This window comes from Periophthalmus magnuspinnatus, chromosome 22, assembly GCF_009829125.3.
Source record: "Periophthalmus magnuspinnatus isolate fPerMag1 chromosome 22, fPerMag1.2.pri, whole genome shotgun sequence".
Taxonomy (NCBI): Eukaryota; Metazoa; Chordata; class Actinopteri; order Gobiiformes; family Gobiidae; genus Periophthalmus; species Periophthalmus magnuspinnatus.
The window spans coordinates 13,992,666-14,017,833 of NC_047147.1; the positions used below are offsets into that span (position 1 = coordinate 13,992,666).

Genomic DNA, 25,168 nt, shown 5'->3' on the forward strand with positions numbered 1-25,168 from the left:
TTTCCAGTTGCCTGGTTTCCTTGAGCTAATTGTGGAGCATTTCCGTCGCTGTTTGATTGAAATATTTGGCATCTTAGAAGAATTTGAAATTGGGACTAAAGTACACAAAAGCGATTCAGAAATTCTTTGTGATGAAAAAACAGAAGACACAATAGATCATGTTGCTAGCCCCACTCCCAAACTTGATTCTACAACTCTGCCTCTGCCTGAATTAACAGTACAGCAAACCCCAGTAGAGGGCAGCACAAAGGAACTCATTACTAAAGAGGAGACGGTGCCACCTGAGGTCAACATGGAGATAGTGGTAATGAATGATAAAAAAGAAGAGAAAGAAAAGGATCAAGGGGAGGAAAAAAATGAACTGAAACCAGAGATTAAGGATGAGCCACAGGAGCAGTTGGCCTCTGAGCAAGAACCAAGACCAAAACAGGCCAGCAAACATGACAAGTTCCCCATCAAGATCGATCAGAAAGAGGACTTGATAGAGGACCTGATGGAGCGCTTGGGCTACATCTCAGAGTTCACCACTGGACTGCTCCACTGGCAGGCTGGAGGAGGAGACACCACTGCTCATATCCAGACACACTTGGAGCCACGAACTGAGCCTCCTGCCCGAAACAATACAGACAGACAGGAGGAAAAGAAAGAGGAGGGCAGCGCAGAAGAAGGAGAGGAGCCACACAAACATATCACAGCTACTATTGATGACGTACTGTGTGCCCGGGTGGATGCACTTTCATCCGCCCACCCAGCACGCTTCTTACCATCCTACCCCTTCAGAGTGCATTCGAATGGGGAGAAAGACCACATCACCCTCCTAGAAGATGAGCCCCGATGCCTGGATGAAGCGCCTCTGTGCACCACACTGGCCTGGCAGGAGTCCCTATCCAAGCGCTGTCTCTGTGTGTCAAATATTGTCCGCAGTTTGTCTTTCATACCAGGCAACGACTCTGAAATGTCCCGCCACCCTGCTCTGGTTCTCCTCCTGGGCAGGCTCCTGCTACTGCACCACCAGCACCCAGAGAGAAGCAGAGCACCCCCAAGCTTTCAGAGGGATGAACAACAGGAACAAGGTGTGTCCAGCAATAAAGATGAGTGGTGGTGGGAGTGTCTAAGTGTGCTCAGGGAGGATGCCCTTGTGACACTAGCCAACATATCCGGCCAGCTAGACCTCTCCCACTACACAGATACCATCTGCCTCCCCATCCTGGACGGGCTGCTGCACTGGATGGTGTGCCCCTCTGCAGAGTCCCAGGACCCCTTCCCCTCAGCAAGCTCACACTCACCCCTCACGCCTCAAAGGCTAGTGCTGGAGTGTCTGTGTAAGCTAAGTATCCAGGACGCTAATGTCGATCTGCTGTTAGCCACTCCTCCGTTCAGCAGACAGGAGAAGCTCTTCAGTGTCCTGGTCAGGTACGTCGGGCAGAGGAGGACCCAGGTGTACAGAGAGATGGCCGTGGCCATCTTGTCACACTTGGCACAGGGGGAGCCCACAGCGGCTCGTGCTATTGCCATGCAGAAGAGCTGTGTGGGGAATCTGGTGGGCTTTTTGGAGGATGGTGTTAGTATGGTGCAATACCAACAGAACCCTCACAGCCTGCTGCACATGGGACACCCTCCAATGGACCCACCCAGCAACAACATGCTGTGCAGAGCTGCTAAAGGCCTCCTGGCCATGGCCAAAGTGGAGGAGAACAAACCTGAGTTTGTACTGTACGAAAGCAGATTATTAGACCTCTCCATTTCATCGGTGCTCAACACGGCTGTGGTGGCCACAATCTGCCAAATCCTCTTCCACTTAGGAAAGTTATGACAGGAGGACTGGCAGGACTCACACAGAGGACCGTAAAGTGGACAACATATCCCTGTGATTTTATATTTTTATTTATCAAAATGAAAGAAATGAATTTGTTTTATATGAAATATCCAGCTTAACAGAATATGTCTATTCATGTAAAGCTTCTTGGCCCTGTTAATAAACAGGTTTTAAAGCTCATTTTAATACAAATATTTACCTGCTGGTGTTGGATTGCAGTGTTCAGCCTTTAGTTTGGCTCTTCTGTTTATTGTTTACGTTTTCAGCCAAAGCTGCCACCAGATATTGGTGCTGAATGAGTTTTATTTGGAGACAATGATAATTTTTCAGTTTTATAAATGCCAATCTACTCATCGACCTTTTGTTATGAAGAGTATTTATTTAAAATGTGACACTGTACAGTAGTTTGATCTTATTGCCAACAGAAATGGTGAAACTGAAACACTGACTCTATGAAATGTATGTTTTCTTCATTGGAAGATCAATTGTGCAATAGGACAAGAGAAAGTCTAAAACAGACTCATGCAATGTGTGCTTTGGGCCATGGGGAGGCAGCATTGCACAAGCCAATTAACAGAGAAGAACCGTCTAATTTATCAACCATAGCCTTTCACCAGTTCAACTCACAGATGAGGGTTGTGTTTTTACACTTGTGTCATGTCTGTATTTTTTCATCACTGTGTATATAAACGGTTGTATATGGACACGTGTTTCAAGCATAGTGAGAGATGAGGCTTTCTGAATTATTAGAAAGAAATGCATTTATTGTTGGTAAATTTGTTATTGTTATTATACATATTTTGTTAATGGGGTCAACTATTTGAAAAGATGTAACTGATGTTTAATGTACAAATCCTGTATGCATTGTATTATAGCTGAGAAAACAATCGCTTTGGTAATTCCACATGAAAGTGCCGGGGTGAGAGGAGAGCTATGAGGTCACACAGAGAAACTATACATTCATATCTCCATTCATGTCAATGGAATCATTCTGAACTGGCTCTGAAACACCAGAGGAAAGCCCGGGAGCTCATTGTAAACTTTGCCTTTTTCATATGACTGTCTCTTTTATCAGTACACATTTATACTCTGTGTTGCACATGTCACAAATAAATGTACAATGAACATGCGGATACACACCTATGTCGCTTTATGTCCCGACAATCTTAGGCCAATAAAACGAACATCAGCTGCTACGAGGGCTGCTGCTTTTGATTTTTCTTTTGATAATGGGTTCACAACCTGAACGGCATTGTTCTAGCCTTGAGAGGAATGACATTTCTGAAGTAAACAACTTTTATTGTTTTGTTTTTTTTTTCATTTCTTTCTTTTTACATGTTGCTGTTAGACCCCTTAAAAAAATATTTATTTAAATTTAAATTTGAAACTTTTATTCAAGCATTATTTAATGTGAGCATAGCAAATTCTACTTTTAAAATCTTTAAGAACATCATTCCTTGGGTTGAAACTTGGCCAATAAACAGCCTCATCAAAGGCATGGCTTCCACACAGTGATCGTTAGCTCTGTTGCTCAGCGGCAGATCACTATAATCACTCATCTCCATCTTATTAAAGCTACACTGACGCCTTTAAACCAATTACAACATTCCTGAGAGGTGCTCTGATGGCATTGATGGATCTTTGGCTAAAATGTGTCTCTATGGAGATGTGATTCGTGTACTTTTAGCTATGTCACGGTATCCCTGCACCTGTTTTTCTTCAGTACATCTGAATGGGAAGTGGGCTGCAGGACTTGTTGGTGCGGTGGGATGTGTTGGGTGTAGGCAGAGACACCCTCCCACATGCTCGGTGCCTCTGACGCTGAGTCATACAGCTCTGACAGGATGTGGCTGCCACTGGCTACACTGTTGTTAGCTCTGCTGCTTTAACCACACTGTCTCTCACTGTGGTCAAACCAAGTCTAATCCCTGGGGATTTGAAAAAAGTCGATGTTGGAAGTGGAAATTCAAGATGGCAAACAGAATGATCCAATCTGAGTTGAGCCAATAAAAGTTAAAGGTAAACTATGTAACTTTTTGGGTACAGGGTCCATCACCTGCTTGTTTTCAGATATTATTGCTTTCTCTGGAATGTTACATTTTTATCTACATGTAGACAATTAGGTGACACCATCAGGCCTGGTTGCAGGTCAGATCTGTGAAGAGGCGAGACACACAGTAAGAATCCATGTCTTTTAGGTTTATTGTTTTTTTGCAATACAAACACCTGAAATTGAATGAATTCAAGATAAAGAAGTTGTCATACTGTGCAACATTGCAGGCAAAGCAATAATATGGAGACAAGCAGGTGGCCAGCTCACCAGGAAAGTACCTTTTAACAAGGGTCAGTATAAGTCAAGTCTGAGTTCGAAACCATGTCAGACTCTTTATACAAATCTTTAAATCTAGACCAGTCTTAGCATGAGGAGGCAAGAGATCTTGCACAGTTTTCCAACACACTTTCATAAAATGTTATAGACATGACACCCTAAGCAGTAGATGCCAATCAAAATGACTTCTCAATTATGCCACAAGATGTAAAATTGTTCACTTCCCTAACATGACATTTTAAATATTATGCTGTCTATCACAACTTTGTTTGAAATGTGTGGGCTTTAGTGTGAGACTGAATACATTTTCCTTCACTTTAACATTGCGGTCTCACAAAAATGAATGATTCATTTCAATTGTCCAAACTTGAAAGCAGAGTCAAGCGTGTGGTTTTGAAAGAAAGTGTGCAATAGGGTGCTTGTGGTGGTGTGCATGTGTAGGACAGCTAAAGAACAAGCACATCTTGCAGCAGGATAATGCAAGTTAATTAAGCAAGAAGAACAGGAAATTAGCCTGTTTCTTCCTTTTATGTGTGTGTTTTTAGAGGAAACAAGAGATGTCCATGGACCGAATCATGCATTGCTGATAATGTCAACAATCTTCCTCCTAATAACTAAAACAGTTTTCAGAAAGCACTTTCAGTTGAATTGCTTTTGTTTACATTTTCTTATGGTTAGCTTTCTATAAATAAAACCAAGCTCACACAAGACAGACCAAATTTAGACATTATAGGCTTATGCAGTGCAATTCTCTTGAAACAACACTTTTGGTACTGACTGAGTAACCTGTGGCTATTAAACTATATATACTATATAACTATATATATATATATATATATATATATATATATATATATATATATATATATATATATAAAATGGGGTATTCAAATTATAGTTTTTGCCACAAAATTATATGCTGTGCTCCCACACCAATGCACCCATGCAAAGCTTATTGAACTTTGAACAGCTTGAAGTCTGACTCAATAAAAAAAACAACAAATCCCTTGCCAAATAGAGGGCATAGCCTAGATTCGTGTTAAAAACACAAAAAATAAATTAAAACAAATGGCTTGTGTGTTTTAATTTAAAGTGATTGTTTGTAAACTAAAGTAGCCTAAATAATTTTCTCACATTTTAGTGAGACCCTTCATTGGCCCTACTCCTGCTTGGACAGGGCACCCTCTAGCGGTCTCCTGCCGGTCCCCAGCCCCCGGCTTGGGAAACGTCCTGAGGTCGGCCTCGGCAGCGGGAGGAGGAGCGTCTCCTTCGTGTGAGTGGGTGCTGTTTGTTTGTGAGGGCGGCAGCGCTGAGGAGGACGGGGACACGGTGCGGAGGCTGTCGGCTGGCCTGCCTGCTCTTCTCACGCTTCTCCAGGACTGCTGCGAATATTTCCACACAGCGCGGCCATTAGTATTAGTCTTACATATTTGTGGTTGCTTGTTGCTGTGAGATTCTTGCACGTATGTCTGTAAAGGATTGCGTGCTTGTGCTGAAGAATCAGTGTGTTTTGAGCGACAGGATGCTGCTGATTCTGAAGCTCGTCTGACTGAGAAACCCGTCGAGTGCTTTCGGTGGATTTTCTTCTCTTGTTTTTTTCTTACCTGGCAACAGGCTCCTGGGCACATTTAATACATGACATTTTGGAAAATGGTGTTGTTCGCTTTGTCTTCGGCTCGGAATAAACCTGGATAACGAGAAGGAGTAGCTACGTGACACCACCCCGCGTCGAGAGCAGCGGTCCTTGGCTGTGGTAAGGCGCACTGAGCGGCTCCACGGGGCTCAGCCAGGAGATGTGCAGCTTACCCACATGCTGCGGGATTAACACACACCACAGGAGGATATGCAATGAGACATATTCAGGAAACTCTATCTTCAAACCAGATGTTCAAAATTAAACTATAATCTAAGATGATAGTCAATTGTAAAGTTGGTTAGCCTTAGCAACACATAGGGCTAGCCAAGTACAAGCTAACAAAGAAGCTACGATATGGCTGAGGTGAAGTTATTTTGCAACAGTGCTCTCATTGAACTCTATATAGCATGCTTATCTTTTAATGTCAGTTATCTTTCTATTTATAGAGTTGATCAGATGTAGTGTTCTTAGTTCTTAGATTCTTCATAATAACAGCCAGGAAGTGTGTTTAAACTTTTACTGAAACTTTCCGCCTCCACTCGCTCGAGGCTCTGCAAACTTGTAAACTTTAGCTCGTCTCCTGGTCTGAACCGGTTTGTTTTTCCTGCAGAGACAAAGGATTTCTTCAGCTGTGGAGATAGTCATCGGCACTTGATGCATCTCGGGGTGTCTGAGTCCATGAGAGAGTGCGAGTACAGCCAGATCAGCACTCGCAGCTCGACACCGATGGAGACCCCCTACAAGAAGAAGACCCCAAAGAGAAGGAAATGGGAGTCGTTTCCAGGACGGAACAAGTTCTACTGCGATGGCAGGATTATGATGGCCAAACAGACTGGGGTTTTCTACCTCACCCTTGTGCTTATTCTAGCCACCTGTGGACTTTTCTTCACCTTTGAGTAAGTATAACACGTAGAGGTTGTGGTACGTGTGTCCTCAATGTACACGTGGGTGTTGGGAAATATCTGTTGGCATAAAACTGGCATATGGGTCAGTTATTATGTCATAGATTGCTGATGGTCCAAGGAGTAGGTTAAATGTGTAACTTGAGGTTAAAGGCAAGTATCTGACGAATGTGAAATTGTTGTTCTTTTCATTTTTAGTCTGTTCTTGTTGCAGCATTTTTTTTTTATTATAAAAAAGATACACAATATCTTCCACAGCTACAACGTGTACAATATAATGCATTTTTCAATAATCTGGCCACCTCCTAATCTCAGTACAAACTGGTAAAAATAAGAGATAGGGGCCCTTTTTAAAAGCATCAGATCTGGAACAGAATGTTTCATCACAAAACACATAACACACAAAATTCAAGATTGCAGTCTGGGATGTCCTTTCTTGTGTTGTTGTGCACCATAGTATAATCAGATACTATCCTGTAGCTAAAGGGCTCAGCTTCACACTATGTCAGCAAGTGTATTAACTGTGGTGTAGAACATCCTTGTAGCCTTTTCAGAGTTGACACTATATCTGTCAGACTCCTGTGTGGTAATGTAGCACTGCACATCGATCTCGTATCAATTTCCACTTTGTTTGCCCTATGCTATTATGAAACACTACAGTATTTGTTTCTCTAGTTGTCCCTGACTTTTGGCCCTGCCACAAGTCCCCAGTGGCTTGTGGTGTAGATTACTCTCCGTCTGTCTGCGTATGCCTGTTTTAATCACATCTTGTTATTCCCACTGGAGACTCTCTTTAGTTCACTGTTGGAAAAAGAATATCTATAAAGAGCCTGAGTGTATTTCTGGGAGTCCCTGTCCAGCTCCACATGTGCTAGAGTGCAGTGTGCAGCAGCATGTAGACAGACATTGACCTGTTAACTGTCAGCACAGAAGTGTAACACAGGACACGCTCTATCTCCCCATTAGACCTCCGTAATCACCCTGACATTGATGCTCTCTGAATGACATCTTTGGAGATAAGAAACCTGCAACATCATGCTATTTGAGGCTCAATTAGACAGGTTTATCAGGGTAAAGTGCTCAAGAGCAACAGCTAGCATAACAAGCAAAAAAGTGACTGTTGCACATCACTGACAAAAATGCTAAATGATATGTTTGTAAAATGTAAATTAAACATTAAACCGAGTTGCTATTCTGCAGTGCCGGCAGGTCTGCAGATTAATTTCATTATGGATTTGTGCAAGATTTATATTTTGATGAATGCTTTTGTCTATAAATGTCAAAGTTCCAGCCCACACGCTCATTATTTTCTGCAGTATAGCATTATAACTGGTAACTGGCACTGGCTGGTAGTTTAGATAAATATCTGGTTGTTGTAAATGTTTTTCTAACAGCACATGAAGTTGTTTATGTTTGCACTTTACACCCGCTAATCTATTAATGGGTGTTAAGTTAGGAAATAATGACCATGACATCACATTGGATGCATATCTATTTTCAGCACAGTTTAAAGTGGGAAGTTAAACCATGAGGAACCAGGCCAAATTACAGGTATTGAAAGTCTTTTATTATTATTGGCGTTGTCACAGTACTAAAATTCCAAACTCAATTTTGATACTCAATACAGATTCCAATACCACAATGATATTAAAAAAAACTCTTTATTTAGATATTAGAATGTAATTTTCAACATTACATCATACTACCATACTTTCTTTTAAATTACCATGTGGATTTATATCTGTGTAATCCGTCAGTCGTCCAGGTAGGTCCCGTAGTGGCCCATGGGTGTATACTAGTCTGTGTGGTCTTGTTCTGATACAGCTAAAGATTATTCTAAAGCTATTCAAGAAAGGTTAATTTCTGTCCTGCGATTTTTTTTTATTTTTTATCTATACCTAGACCTTGTTTTGATACTAGTTTTAGTATTGATTCATATCTGATTTTTGATATTGTTGTCAACCTAATTACTAGTTCATAGTAGTTCCTCCTGTCTTTTTTGTACTTCATTTGTCTTAGTTAGATCGGTGTGTTTTAACTCATTGTGGTCGAAGGATTTTTGGTCACCTGAATGTGACACTGTAACCTGGACACCCACAGCACCCATGTGGGGAGGACACCAGATGCTTCCTGATGATACATCTCCACTTCCTGTGCCCAGTTGACTGGTGTCTCATTTGGCCCTGCACTCTGTCCTCTGTTTGTTATGACTACAGCGGACAGAAGCGGGAACAGCACGCGCCCCTTCTCTGTCCATGCCTTCGGGCTGGACCAGTCCTCTTGACCCCCCCCCCCTGCCGCTCCCACCGCCGGCTGTCAGCTGAAAGGAGACATTTATTGGACAGGGCGATAGTCAGCAGACCTGCACACTGGCCTCCATTGCCATTAAGTGTAATGCATTTCGATTAGATGTGTTTTGCCTTAGTGCTCCACCCAGTTGTCAGCAAAGTGGAAAAACAGCCTCTTCTTCCAGTTTGTAAATTGGCCGTGTATCCCAACACTCTGCTTTAAATCACATGCTTTGTACCTGACTGTGTGCTGCTGATGTCACTCATTGACAGACTAAAAGGATTGTAAGAGTGTAGAAAAGGCACAGAAAATCCTTTGTGTGCTATATTTATCTTGGCTTGTTGATCTTAGAGTAGCTTGTCCATGCACAATGAAACCTCTTAGTTACCCGCAGACTCAAGGCTGTTTATTATTCTACCTCCAGTCTCCCCCCAAGATACCCGTGTGCACTGTTGTTCCACATGTTGCTTACTCTCGCCTTTGCCTTGTTAAAGTTGACTCGGGCTAGCATTCTTGATGTTTTTCTTTGACGTTGATCTGAAAGGCCACAGGTTTTTTCTGAGAAGCGCTCAAGCAGCATTTGTGAAGCTGTGAAAAGGATGAGATTAATAGTTTGGAGAAAATGTTCACGGTTTACCAAGGTTATTAATAACGTGGTAAAAAACTTGTAAATTAAATACACTTTTGATCATTGCCAAAAAAAAAATCCTCAAGTCTAAATTGTGCTTCAAACCACATACTTTTACTGACATAAGATTGATGAGTGAACCTTGATTCAAAAATCTCAATCTGATCATTGATCATTAGAAATAACCGAATCTTGATCTTGATTAAAGATTATTGCACAGCCCTCATAGTTCTTATTATTGGCCTGCTCTTGCCTTGTGACAAAAATAGCTGATATTTCTTGCTCATAAACCAATAAAGTAACACATTCAGATGATTTATAACCACCTCTTTAGTGAAAGTAATTTAAACTGTTAGGTTGACTTTTACAATATTCAAACGGTCAAACCAATCAATGTTTGTTGGTAGCTGTCGTTATCTCTAATTTCCATGTAATTTGTCTAACTGTGCTCTTTGTATTCTGAGCAACAGGTTGCATAGCTGTTATCACTGAACGAGATTGGGGACATTATCGTACAAGAATTATAGCTCAGTTCTGTTATTGTCTTGGCTGAAGAAAAGCATTTCAAACTATATTTTGAGAGATGTCTGTACTTTCAGTTTAGGATTTTGGTAATCTTTGCTTAAGTTATTTTAAAAGGTGAGGCAGGCCAGTGAATAGCTTTAACCCTTTTGAATTAGGAGTGGTAGATCTGTTGGCTTGTTCAAATATTTTAACAAGCTTCTACTTGTCGGTTAGAATTTAGAAACACAAATTTAACCTTAATTCATTAGTCTCTAATTCAGGGGACAGTTTTCCATCTTTTGACCCCAATTGCTATATTTTTCCATCATGGTTAAAGGTGCACTCTAACATTTTTTTAGAGACAAGCAGGGTTTGACAACTGCTTGTCTCCATTGATAATACATTGTGTTGCCTGGTATTTTCCATAGAATGGCATTACACTTCTCTGTCTCCGTGGAATCAAGCAACCACTAGGCCAACTTAATGAACAGGTCTGTGGAGATGTGACTCTGCTCAAAGCAATAACAAATAACTTAAGTTTAAAAATAATAATAATAATAATCACTTATTAAATTTAATGCCATACTGTGGAGCATTTAAGGCCAAACAATAACATATCTATGACAGCCCACCCACCAGATAATAGCATATGGTATATATTTTGGTGTTACTAAATGCTAAAAGAAAATGCAGAATTAACTTTTTTGTAAATGCCATACACATATAACCTTACTTCAAACACTTGCTGTCTGTATGCAAGTCTTTCTTGACAGGCAGCCCTTTTTAAATTCCTCCATTTATCAACATTACTATATTTGCTAAAGTGTGCATAATTTATGAGTGGATGCTCTCCCCTCAGGTAATGGTAAAGTGGTGGTTGAGCTGTAGCCACGGTGCCTGCAGGGTGTGTAAGGCAAACAGACAGCGTTTGTGAGGCCATTTAAAGTCATTGACTGTGTGTGTGTACAGAGGTTTGAAGAAGTGGCTCTTCAGGCACACTATCAATACTGGAGTGGACTCAGGTCAGCTGTCTCCTCATGGGAACAGAGGGACAGTCTATTTTAGAATCTACTTTTAACTTGGGCTCCACCGATAATGACAAAATGATCATTGCTGTTAATCAGATAGTAATATATATTTTTTATTCATTTCTATTTTCTAAATCCCAATGGAAGTGTGCTAAAACATGCCTAAAAATATGTAGTTGATGTGCAAGTTTAAGCTTTGCACAAAAAAATTAACGGACTGTCATTTTTTATCACAAAAGAGCAGAAATATCACATTATGTCCTTGTTTTAAAGATTATTTAGTATTTCTTTATTTATTGTATTTTTGACAGACCAACAGTACATTATATTGTCAAGTTTTGCATATGTTCAAAAACAACAGTTGTTAAACCTAGACAGTGTACACAGCTCACCTCTATTATGGCCATATATTTGATTCAACAAAATGAAGCAGTCCAGTCTTGTGGTGTGTTGGACTCACAATAGTAGAAATCGTTGAAGTGAAAGTATGTCAGCTCCAGAGTGTCATATGGCAGTTGCTTGCCAGAGAGTCTTTGTCCACATCATTTGAACAGTCACGCCCATTGTAGAGGTTTCCTGAGAAAAGCATTCCTCCGAAGCCCAGTTCTGCTTTCAGAGGACTGCGTGTAAATGTAGCAGTGTAAATGTATGCATGTTGTACTGTACGCTCTGTCACCCTGAAGAAAATAGTTCCTGGCTTGTCACAAAGCTTTTAGTTTACCCAGCCTCACATGCACATACATTGGTATTCAATAATGGAGTGCTTACTGATTTATGAACATGTTTAAAGACTTCTCTAGTGCGGTTTACTGGTAGGTTTTGTTCAGCTTCACAGTTCACTGTTGTTGGCTGTCTCTCATAAGACTGAGCATGTATGATTGGTTTAAATTAGTAATAAGTGCTTGTTTCATAGTCTTGACTCTTTTGATTTGCTGTTAGACAAAAGAACGCAAATCATTTTTATTTTATTTTTTTTACGTTTCTAATTTGTTTTAGCTATCAAGTTATTGCATAGTATATGGATAAAGAAGATCGTAGTTAGACTTCGCATATTAGGGGGAAAAAAAACATGTAAGCTAAACTTTACGTGTTGAAATTTACTTTGAGCATTTGCACAAACATGGCAGTTTGTTAATCCACACATTTCTGGTTGCAAATACCTGGTCTATTGCTACCTGGTCTAGTGTCTATTTGCACTACGACTACTACTAGATCCACAAAGTAGTCACTAACATTATCCCTGAAAACATTTCTTGTAGGTTAATACAATTTATTTTGATCTGACAAATTCTACTATGGGGACAGTAAAGTGTACCTTAACCTTAACCTGATAAACTGTGAGTTGTCTGACCAGGCTTTTCCTTATCCACTGATTGCTTTTTTGTTTTTTACCAATGACATTTATATTTTACTAAGCACATTTCTCCACTACATACTGTGCACTCGTACTGATGGTTTCCTCTGGTAGCTGTCGGTTTCATTTTGTAGACGGCCTTCATGGGATGAAAGGGGAGTGGGTGTGGCTGAACCCAGGTGACTCAGAAAGGACATGCAGTTGTCAGGAGAAGAACCATCACACTGGGCTTCATGCTGAGATAAAGGTCTCTGACTCCCGCTCCAGCTGAGTTTGTGAAAAGCCAGTGGCTGTCATAAGAGGTTTAGTGAGAAATGTGATAATGGTAATCTGGATTGGATTATAGCTCAGATTAGCACAGTGCGAGGGGCAAAAGAGTAACAAAGATGAAGACATTCTCTTCAGATAGTGATTCTTGTGACCGTGATCCTAGACATTTAGGTCATCTATGCAGTGCATAGGGCCACACCTACGCTTAAACAGGCCAAAACGATCATTTTTGATGAGTATACTGTGTAAGTGAACTGGTTTCAGTTTCTGTTCTTATATTGGAGCATTTATGCATTATACAATGGAAAGCAGAAAATCAATGATGAGATAAGCCATTATTATAGGATCAGCAAATGTGTTCAATACACATTTAACTGTAAAATTATGGTTAGCCAGTAAGTGAAAACCATATATAATAACTATTTATGATAGTGTTTTTTATGTTTTTTTTGCTAAATAAAATTTGGTTCTGTCAACTGGACATTTTTTTTAAATTTTAAATATTATTTTTTATATTTTCTGGCCAGAAGGCTATATTTGACAGGACAGCTGTAGTATGAAATTGGGGGGAGAGAGAGGGAGAGACATTCAAGAAACGTGTGCATTGTTGAGGTCAGTGTTTCAGAGCATTTCTGCTTTCAATGTTTTGTCTTCAACTGATTAAATGTGGAAATTGTAATCTAAAATAAGTAGATAACATTAGTATGTTGCTAAAAGGATGTTGTGGCTAGTGCTGGAATGAGACAGTCCAGTTTGTTTACATAAAAGGTGATTTGTTAATGATCTACCAAGAACAAGCCAAAATACAATCATGGAACACCTGAAGCTCAGAGGATGAACTGTACCCTTTACACCAGAGCATATTTCATAAAAGTACCTAATTTTAACTCCAGTTTTGACTGGGACAGATTAAACACATTAAATTATGTACTCATTCTCAAGTAAAGTATTTCTGAACATACCATTTTGTACCTTTGATTTTTCTTCTGTTCACTCGTGTGTCTGTTTCCAGGGTAACCAGATCCTCTTTCACAATTTAACGTTTCTTACATTAGGTATTGCCTATCTCTATAGCAACTAAGCCCCTAAAGCCCAAAGTATGTTATGACATTTACTGGTGCGTTAGGGCGCCTCTTTGAAAAGCTTATTCAGAAATTAGTCACGGTTTTAATAAGCTAACGCCTATAAAAATCAAGTGAATAGCACACATCTAGTTGATCCCTGTTCACATATTGATAGTAATTTGTGAGGCTTGTTGTGCTGCCTGCCACCTCTTCTAATGGTTGTGCTCCTTAATCATCGTCTGATTCTCCTGACCTGCCGCTTTCTCCACACGACTGCCTTTTTATTACACTGTCCTACTCACACCTTAGAGGACGGAGCTTTGTGGACTACTCATATCTGTAACATGGATCATATTTTTAGTAGAGACTAAAAGATTAAAATAAAATCTTTAATCCCAGATCACCTTAAATGCACCTGTCAGATTTGTAGCTATGACTTTCACAGTGCTGTTGGGTTCTGCCAGGCTTTTTACACCCATTTCAAAGACTTGTTAGCATGTCTAATTTTATGCATTCGTGAAGTGAGGTGTGACCAATCAAAAATAAATAAGCGCGTGTTTTGTCAATAGTCTGCTGCTCATGACAGTGACTACAGTGTTACAGTTAGCTGTACTTTGCTAATCATCCATGCTTCTGTTGTGTGATAACATTAACCAAGTCAAATGTGTTGGGGTTTCCATTAGCCACGTTCAATAACAGAGACCAGGATTCGCTTTAAAAGAAACAGGACTTCTTGGTAAAATGGTGGCTAAATCAAGGAGTCAGCCCAAATATGCGGTCACATTTAGATATGGAAAATTAGATAAGGACCTCTGTTTACATAATCTGAGATAACTTGTTGAACGCCAGTCAACAGTGCCGTCACTGTACTTTTTAAATGGGTGAGAGACCTTTTATAAGACGTCACAGATGTCTTAGCCAAGGTCACTATAGCATAAAAGTGTGAAAATATTGATACATACCTTTTATTTGAATGATTTTTTTAAATCCGCTCTTTGATTATATCTGATTATCTTCAAAACAACCCAAATCATTTTTTCACTATTTTCCACCTCTACACAGTGTAGTGTTTGTACAGCTCTGTGCTCCCCTGTGGATGTTCCAGTCAAAAGTATCCTCATGTGTCTTCATGTGGCTCGCTCCAGATGTGGCAGCGGCGGGATAGGCTGGTGTCCACTCTGCACTAGGAAGGGGACAATATTGAAATTTAGTGTCACGATTTTCATGGCCAAAATAATTGCAATTAACATTTATGTCACGATAATTATTAAAGTTGCTGGCAGTTTAAAATGTTATGGATATGGATTATTATAATTTTAATATTATGAATACGTTCCATGTTTAAGGAACTGTTATAGTATTGTACTTTGTCATCATTCAAAAAACTAAGATCTAGGGGAGAATAGTCTGGATGAGAGAATCCAAGTTCGGGCCCCTAAACCTTGAGACAACAGACCCCTTTGTCCGCCGCTGTCGACTTTGTTAATAAGTAGCTTTTTTTAATGCACATTCTGCTGATATAATGGTGATTGTCACGATTATATAAAATGACCCATGAAGGATTATTGCCAACCTTTTTAATCACAATAAATGATATTATTGTTTATTATCACATGTGATACTCTGCACATGTGAACCCAATTGTCATTGTCTTAAGCATGAAAGAAGTGTTTGTCTTTTAAATGCATCCAGTTTGACAGACACCTCCAGCACACATCCTGTCCCTCTCACAAGCAAAACCTGAATTTGGTTACAGTTACTAATACCAAGACATTATAAATCAGCACATTTTGTAGTGTAGATCGCTATGCTTCTTGTGAAATCAACCTGAGGTATGAGCACATTGCATTTTGCATGTGATGTCAGTAAATGAAGAGTTGTATTCATAGCTTCTTGGGTTTTTGGATTCCCTACATCTGTGTCCCTCTACTCCAGGGTGGCACCTCAGTACTGACCCCTACTCTCCATAGACCACAACAGAAGTGCATGAGGCTGTGGTTCACCTCTATGTGATTATAGTAAACCCACCCTGGCTCAGCTTTAACAGGATTATTCTCAATTGTCTCATTAGCACGGACTCTAACAAAGTGTGTGTGATGGATTATAGGCATTTCCCTGGTGATGGCCAAAGAATCACAAATAATGTAAAATACAACCAGACCCCTTCCACAGAATAGATTATCAGGCTTATTTAGGTCACAGTAGTTGTTTGAGGGAAAAAAATAAAAAAATATATAATCTTGATAATTAGGTGCAAAAATATAAAGTTTACTTTTTTGGAGTAAAGTGTTTTTCCCATGACAGTTTATGCCACATTAGCTCATTCAGCAAAGTGATTTTATAAAGCTGGTTACATATTTTAGACTGTGTGAATGAAAGAAAATGTACCTTATTTGGTCATGCACATGGTGTTAATAATATAAGTGAAATAAATGCATAAAATAATAATCATAAGACAAACATTTTATACTTCGCTACATGCAACTTTCTCTCACACTGTTTCTCATGTCTGATCCTTGTTGTGTTGCAGCTGTCCGTTCCTGGCTCTCCAGTTGACCCCAATCATCCCGGTCATAGGAGGGGTGCTGTTCCTGTTTGTTTTGGGCTCACTGCTGCGGACAAGTTTCAGTGATCCAGGAGTCCTCCCCCGGGCCACGCCAGATGAAGCAGCAGACCTCGAAAGGCAGATAGGTAGGATCATATAACACACCACAGAAACTTTTTGTTGGATCTTTAATTTTACAATGGTGTGATTTTAAATAGGGATGGATGATATGACAAAACTATTATTTTTCTCATTTACACAATTATGCATTTGATTTAGTCTCCTAGAAAGAAATTAAAATGGCTTTTAATATTAATTTCGGCATCATAAACAAGTTAATCATTGCCATTTACAGAAAAACACAAAAATAGCCTAGATGAACTCCAAACCACGTGCTTCTACTGAGACCTCATGATGAAAAAGACACAAAGCATATCCTTTGTGCAATTAGAAATTAATCAATTTTTATTGGAATTAAAATTTGATTAACTGAACAGCTCTGTTTTTAAAAGATTGCTTACATTCATAGACATTTGGGAGCTTCTTAAAATGAAAAATTGTCTTGTCTAATAAAATACATTACTTGACTATTTTGTGGTACCCATTTACGAGACAAAAGTATAGTAATATCGACAACATTTCAGATTCATTTGCTTCTACTTAATGCCACCTAGGAACATGTACTTGACATTTATGAGTTGTTTTTTGTGACATTATTTGGTATCATGGGCCATGTATTGTGTATCATATGAAATCTCGAGGGACCCTGTCATTCCCAAATCTACTCATTAGTAAATCTACTAAAATAATCCATGTAACACTACTTAGCTGTACAATATTGTCATGCTGGCTTAAATGGATGTTATTACCACTTTGGTGTCTTTGGCTTTAAGTCCGGTTTGAAACTGAATATGCAGTATGTAACTTTTAAGCCAAAAATGTCTAAAATAGAAACATGTTCTTTTATTTTTGGATGTTCTTATTGCACAAATACAACACACATACAACATATCTATTTCCATGGAGAATGTTCCAAGTCTAGCTTTAACTGTCTATTTCCATTGAATCATGCAGGTGATGTGCCACTGCCACCTCTAGAAAGTTACATACTGTACCTTTTAAAGTGTGATGGTTTTAGGAGACGTTTCAGTTTCCTCCATCAGCCTCCTCTGTGCTTCAGACCACTTGGGCCTCATTAAACAAAGTCTGCACTGGCTTAATTAATCTCATTAGAGGACTTAAAAGCTTTGGAGAGAAGTTTAATACAGCTTACTCTTAGAAGCCATCAACAACATTGCAGAAGAACCATTTTCCATTGGCAAGTCTTTTTGATGAGGATAAACAAATTACAGGCTGAAAATATGAACAACATTGACCCAAATACCAGCCGGCCTCTCTCTCTTTCTGCTCTTCCCTCATGATTGGCTCTTGTGTTGGGGACTAGCATTAGCATAGCCCACTGCTTCTCAATTGGAATGTTTGCTCACAGGCAAATGATTATTATTACTGTGTTGATGTTTTGTTGCCCAGAGCTGAGCCTGTTTTTAGACGCAGGAGATGAATATATGTTTGATTAATTACTTCTGGACTGTCTTCATTTTTGTTGCTTGTTGTGGGTTGTTTTTAGTTCTCTTTAGACTTAAGTGTCGGGTTTCCGAATTCCTCTTCTAACCGTTTTATTCAAACCATCAATTCTTGGTACCATTACTATTTACTTTTACCCATTTTATTTGATCACAGAATGGTTCAATTTGCTTCAGTTTTGTGGTAACATTTTGCAGTTCCTCAGATGTTCTTATTTTCAAAGTGTGATTTGGTCATCTCATTTTCATAAGGACAAACAGCACAGTGACTAGCTCTTAAAGTGTTTCTGGGCAGATGAGCAAGACTCTCACAAAGTGCTAAGAAAGAATCCCGTCGCCATGGAGAGCGCTCTGGTCTCCACTGGGGCTTGGACATTTGACAGATGTTAGCCAAATGACATGCAGCTGACTGACTTGAATTGTTTCCCATTCTGCCTATAAAGCATTCTTCCATTATCTTTCTAAGAGGGTATTACACTTCTGTGGGGCGTTAATTGTTAACACAGGACATATTTAGATTGCCATGTTATTGATTTTAAAAATGCTATATTTGCTGAAAACAACATATTTAAAAACTTCCTCTTCACTGTGCCAACACAACACGATCGATATGTGTCCCGTTAATTAAACTACATCGCATTACGTTTCTGAAGTTGTAGTGTATTGTTTTGTATCGTGCTCTTGTGTATATATAAAAAAAGGCCGTGCAGGAGGCCGGGAGCATGGGTGTGAGTGCGGGTGGAAGCGCACCAGAGGGGTTCTAGGTTAACGTAGGCTTGTGGGCTGATCCTTGTACAAGAAGCATGGGCTCGTATTGCTAACTGTAAGGAGTATTTGAATAGTGGATGACATATAAGACCACTTCAGGCATGTTTGTGTGTAATGAGGGAACTACATTATAACATGGTAGACTGCTACAAAAAGTTTATATTGCATAAATACCGGTACTCCCCCATTAAATAAATAAGTGGTATATTTTCTGCAATAAACACTTATTCAGATGGATAGCTTTTGTGAATTAAATGATTCACAGATGAGTTTATGGTGTGAGGGAAGGAGTGGGTGTCTGCCAATGCAAACTGACAGTCTACAGTAAATGCATGTGGGAAAAGGAAACCAACACATCCCAGTACATGTAGGCCAGAGGCATATGAGGAAAAGTTTCAAACCTATGAAATCTATGAACGAGTCTGGATTAAAAAAAAATAAAACAGACTCTTCACTATAGGTCAAATTATTGGTTTGAAATTAAGGTTTACTTTTGTTATTGAATGCTTTTCTCAAAGCTCTTATACCGAGATACTAGTGTGTAGGATGGAGCAACTGACTAATGGGAACAATGATTCATAGCCCTGAATATTGGCCTGCACAAAGCCAATATTTATTATTTATACCAAAGCATTTTCTTGTACTTAGCGTCAGCTATTTTGAAAATGCTGTTATATGACATACAGTATAAGGCCAAGTGATTTCACATCTCACAAGAAAACAAGAGAATACGACAGGCAGTCATCAGGTGTTACACGACAGCCACATTCAGCTTTAGCTTTCTTTAATTAACAACCAAAAAGCATCATTTACAGAGACAAAAGGCATCCAACTGTCGAATACCTTGCTCTCACTGACAGTTGGTGCATAGTTCACACTGGTACTTAAACAGTTCTATGGCTGCTCCTCCTCCTTGGCTCCTTTATCACTTCAGCATGCCCTGGGTCATGCTTGTATTAGAATGTATTGTTATGGGCTGAATAGTAAATGGGCTGCTGGAAAATGTAGAGAATTGTTTGCGTATCCCAAAACATGGATGTCCGCCTTTTTAATTTCATAGGGACACTGTTTCACAGTTTGGACAACAGAACAAGGCGATCCCAGAAAATTCAGTACGTGTGATATTACAGGCTGTAACAAAAGACAGTGGAGGCGATCTTTTTTGTATCCACTTGCAGCCTTGATCTTTATTTTTTTTTTTTTTTTTTTTTTTTTCCTTGGGATAATTGGTTAATCAATAATTGTGATTATTCAGGTCATACTATAATTGAAAGAACTAAAAAAAAAAGTATATAAAATAGTCACAATCTAGAGCCCAAACAAATTTAGTCCTATATTCTATCTGTTTATGTCACAATCACTTCACTTCATGATTAAAAAAGAGTTCATGAAGCCAGTTACTACTAAAGGAATGGTAATCTATCAGACAGTGTGAAAGAAAATCGTGAATAACTGTAAAATTGTAAAATCATAACACTAAAATTTGACATCCTTATTTTGTGTTTTGTTTTGTGTCTTCTATAACTTTTTGTAAACTCAGCCTGTCTTTCTCCTGTTTTAATGTGGATTGGAGTCCGACATGGTGGTATTATTGGCCTCCTCAACTTTTGCCGTGTTTGTAGTTTGAATCTACTGCAGAGGTGCTCATTTACTCTCCTCCTCACACGCAGCAAGATGGCAATTAGTTTCCCTTTATACCCCACTGGGATACGCCTCGCATGTTTGGCTGACATTGAGCCTTTATTTAGTTCCGCTCGTGGGTGCAAGCCAACAAGGTTAGTGTACATTATGACATCTGCAGTATCCTTGTTTGGTAGTTTGGGGTATAATGTTTTCCTCTCGTCATAATCACACTGCGAAGTTGTATTTTTTTTGAGTAATTTTTATTGTCTGATATTCATGGTGCCTCTACTCTGCGTTCTTTTTTCCTTGAAATTATTTTTTTGAAAACATGATATACATAGGGTTAAGCAGAAGCACAAAGCCGTTTTGGCACAAATTTTTTTAAATGCGCTGCTTGTTACCATGAGTGTGCATTTCAGTCTTGACCAACACTGTGGCACTTTGTTGTGATTACACTTAAGTTACATATTATAAATGGGGAGGTGGGAATAGACCAGTTTTATTATTGCAAGTTAAGTCGGTTTAGATATTGCAATTTTAAAATTAACAAAATGTTAAAGACTAGATCATAATTATATACAAGAAAAAGTTTAGCTTGTATAAAACCCTGCTGTGAATTTTCCGCTACACCTCATCCCCAAAGATGTCAAAGAGGTGCGCTCCATAGACACAGATAACAATAGAGACAATTTTAATACAGCCAAACTGACTGCGTTTCCTCTGCTCTGCTTTGGAAATGTCAAACACCCACGCAATCCTCTCACTACGAACCCTTAACAACACACCACTGCGTTTCTATGGACTACTGTGTAAATGATCTCCCAAAGATTGTCAATGTCTGCTACACACTGGCTCTGAACTGAACTGTTGGAGATGTCAAAATCACTAGGATTTCTCTCTTTGTTTAGCTTGTCATCAGTGCAGCTTTGCTCGTATTAGTTTGGGGCACTTATTCATTTTTAGCTTATTTTTAATGTTACGTGGTCATGAACTAGTGATTCGGTATTGGCTCAAAAAAGAACACGTGTTAAATTGTGACTTGTGAATGTTGACTTTCCTGGGCATATTATGAAAAACAGTCCCAGTATAAATGAATGCTCTAAAACTACTTGTTTGCACAAAGAAAGGTCATAACTATTTGGTTTTGTTTTGTTCATCTAGATCAGGGGTCAGCAACCCACGGCTTTGGAGCCACATGCGGCTCTTTCATCCTTATACTGCAGTTCTATGTGGCTTGGGAAAATAAATTATATGTATTTAATTGAAGTGTATTTTATTTGTGTTCTTTTTATTGTAATTAAAATTGGAAGATTATTGTGATCTTCAAATATTAAAATAAAATTTTCATTGCTCAAAATAAGCCTCACACTCGCGGATGTTAAAAACAAACACCGCTCGTGCCGCACAGACAACAGTTTACAGTCCTGCGTAAAGATACCGGCCCGATTTCCACACGCTGTGCGCAGAGGTTCATTGGGCAGAATGCTTTGTCGCACTTCATGGTTTTCATAAGCAATACACTATAGGTTTTTTATTGAAAGCATAACGGTAAAAAACAATATATACAGTGTTACCTTCATTTTGGATGTCAGAAAGTATTTGCGGCTCCCAGTGTTGTTTTTTTTACCATGGAAGCCGGGTCCAAATGGCTCGTTGGATGTTAAAGGTTGCCGATCCTCGCTCTAGACAATTATAAATGCAAAATGTTGACTCAGGTATTGGCATTGTAAATGTGGTGAGCATGGACATGTTTAACAAGTGTTTTATTTCTAGATATTTTCAATAAAAATACAAAGTATAGAGTATTTTTACAAAAAAGTAAGAGAGTGGAGAGTGAACATGAACAATACATTTCAAGAGACCCAGTTTGTTTAACTTTGCTTTAACTCTAAACATTTGCTGCCATTTGGCTAATTCTCATTTTCTAGATGTGGCCAATGGCAGTACTGGTTACAGACCTCCACCCCGGACCAAGGAGGTGGTGATCAACGGACAGACGGTCAAACTCAAGTACTGCTTCACCTGCAAAATCTTTAGGCCTCCACGGGCTTCCCACTGCAGCCTCTGTGACAACTGTGTGGGTGAGTGATGAGACATTTGGGAGCTAAAAACTATTCAAATAAATAATAAATAAATAAAATAAATTTTTCTCATTTTAAAATATAGATCTCTAGTATCAGTATAAATCTGCAACTGAGTTCAAGTCATACTACATGTTTACCTGGGCTGTAGAGAAATGCTGAAGAACAGTTTGAAGCAAATTGGCAACAGCAAAGCCAAAGAGGAAGGTACTGAACATGTTGCCTTTCAGAGAGTGAATATAAAAGAGACCAAATCTAAACTCAAAATGGCTACTGACCATTTTACACTAATCAAATTAAAGAGCGCTCTCTGCTTCAATTGAAAAAGAAGATATTCCAGACTAGATGAACAGATGAACAGATGTAAACAAGAAAAAGGCTTACAGTTTCTAGAAGTACTAATTATTTACCAAGAGAAAAGCAACACAGCAGTGCTCCAATTTAGGGTGGAGATAAAAATGCTAAGAAACTCCAAAATAATCCTGTTTTTATCCTACATCTGTTGCTAATGGTTAAAATACTGTAATAAAAACCTGACTCTGAAGTTTCCCCAATTTGCTGGTCTCTAACAACAACCTGTTAAATAAGTAAACAGCCACAATGGATAGGACTTCCTTTCTTAAGAGCATAATTCCACTGGGAGCAATAGAAGAAGCCTATAAAAGTGCAGTGCTTAGATGAGGCACGCTTTCACTTCCTGCATATTTTACTATGCCCACAAAGCAAGCTAGATACACCATTATAACAGGGGTTTAAACAATATACTAGGTTTGTCAACAGTATTGAAAATCAGATATTCATGACAGAAATTAACCTTTCCTTTTTGAATAGCTTTAGATTGATCTTGAGTTGTATCAGAACATGTATAAGACCACAAAGACTGGTATATGCCCATGGACCACGATGGAACTTACCTGGACGACTGAGGGATTACAGATCACAACACCGCATCGTAATATAAAATAAAGTACTACTATTTACTTTGGAGGGAATACACAGATATTACTTAATGGTGAAAAACACATTCCGTTGTCTACATAGTTTTTTTTTATTGTCATCATGATATTGCAATCAGTATTGAGTCTATTCTCGAAGCCGAGTTTTAAATTTTAGTATGATGAACACTACAGTATACACCATATATACATATTATACGCCTACATACATACTGTTCATAGGTGTGTTACAGAAAGCATAGGATCACCTTCATGCTTTTTTGAATGCTTTGCTTAATTTTACATTTTAGTATTTTAGTAGTGAATTTATAAATACATTAATTACTATTTTCAAGAAACAATACAATCAATAAACAATACTATCTCTACTATCTCTTGGGTTTAGAAAATGCAATCCCTAACTAACATTGATTAATTGAGACAAAAGGAGGTTGCTTCATGTCTTAAAACAAACAAAGGCTGTGAATAATTATTTAAGGAGCACAGCGGTGTGCAGTCGGATGTTCTGCAAGGACATGGCCGCTACTTCAAAAAGCCGTCAACTTGTAGCAAATCATCGCATTAACAAGTGTGCGGCAACTGTGCATGTACATTTACTTGTTGACTTGTTCACATATTCTTAGCAATTTAAGCCTGATTCTGGCCTTTATAAACTCAATTCTGATACTCAGGAAAATGCACAATGATTTTTGATTTCACAGAGAAGTAAAATACACTTTGTTCTTACAGACTATATGAAACTCCTGCCTCTTTTTCCATCTTCATGAGTTTGTTGTATGGCCCCTTACGATACATTTTCAGTTGCCCTTTTTCCCTCCCTTTAACATGTTAATTTTACTAAGTCTCATAGTGCTATGCTTGAACTGTGTATTTTACCGTAAGTGTAAATTAAAATTATGTGTATTTTTTCTGCAGAGCGCTTTGACCACCATTGTCCCTGGGTGGGGAACTGCGTCGGAAGAAGAAACTACCGGTTCTTCTACATGTTCATCCTCTCACTCTCCTTCCTCACTATCTTCATCTTCGCCTTCGTCATCACACATATTATTTTACGTAAGTACCCGTGGTTGGACATTTCCGCAGAGCTGTTTTTTTTCCAGGGATCTTGAAAGCAGCATGTTTTAAATTGGTGTTGTGCAAAAGCCACAGTATTCTGGCTTGTTACCATCTCTCCAGCTGGGAGCATGGACTGTTGGGGGTAATGTGTCTGACTATAATGAGAGCAGGTGAATGACTTCTGTTATTTTATTTACTTAGTTTTTTTTTTTTTTTGCCAATGGCACGTTTCACCATAGAAAAAACATTTAGGTTCTTTGAGTTTTAATGTGGTGTTTCAATAGGTTGTGTTCCAAGGGTAGGTGTATGTGTGCTGTGGATTAAATCTACAGTATCAATATAGACTTTATGAAGCCATCTGGCTAATTTCACTCCGCTGCAAAAAAGTGCACCAGGGTACTGGAGAGGAGAATCCGACCGATAGTCGAACCTCGGATTCAGGAGGAGCAGTGTGGTTTTCGTCCTGGTCATGGAACACTGGACCAGCTCTATACTCTCCATCGGGTCCTTGAGTGTTCATGGGAGTTTGCCCAACCAGTCTACATGTGTTTTGTGGATCTGGAGAAGGCATTCGACCGTGTCCCTCGCGGTGTCCTTTGGGGGGTGCCCTGGGAGTATGGGGTCCGGGGCTCTTTGCTAAGGGCTGTCCGGTCCCTGTATGACCGGAGCAGGAGCTGTGTTCGCGTTCCCCGTGCATGTTGGACTCCGCCAGGGCTGCCCTTTGTCACTGGTTCTG

General features: G+C 39.2%; 2 protein-coding genes across 7 annotated transcripts in view; both read left to right on the forward strand.

The window, feature by feature from the left end:
* The window catches only part of arid1b (AT rich interactive domain 1B (SWI1-like)), a 150,057-nt gene extending 147,045 nt beyond the window's left edge, over window positions 1–3,012 (forward strand). For all 3 annotated transcript variants that reach the window (XM_055230995.1, XM_033988062.2, XM_055230996.1), the window contains one exon: window positions 8–3,012. In XM_055230995.1, the coding sequence (XP_055086970.1) occupies window positions 8–1,813 (1,806 nt within the window). In that variant the 3' untranslated portion in view covers window positions 1,814–3,012. The remainder of the gene's footprint in view (window positions 1–7) is intronic.
* Window positions 3,013–5,388: 2,376 nt separating this feature from the next.
* Window positions 5,389–25,168, forward strand: part of zdhhc14 (zinc finger DHHC-type palmitoyltransferase 14) — a 26,820-nt gene continuing 7,040 nt past the window's right edge. For 2 of the 4 annotated variants that reach the window (XM_033988083.2, XM_033988084.2), the window contains exons 1-5: window positions 5,426–5,898; window positions 6,392–6,677; window positions 16,351–16,511; window positions 22,268–22,420; window positions 24,292–24,429. In XM_033988083.2, coding sequence (XP_033843974.1) covers window positions 6,436–6,677; window positions 16,351–16,511; window positions 22,268–22,420; window positions 24,292–24,429 — 694 coding nt within the window. In that variant the 5' untranslated portion in view covers window positions 5,426–5,898; window positions 6,392–6,435. Of the gene's footprint in view, window positions 5,899–6,391; window positions 6,678–16,350; window positions 16,512–22,267; window positions 22,421–24,291; window positions 24,430–25,168 lie in introns of all 4 variants that reach the window. The other 2 variants (XM_033988085.2, XM_033988086.2) reach the window with 2 other exon arrangements.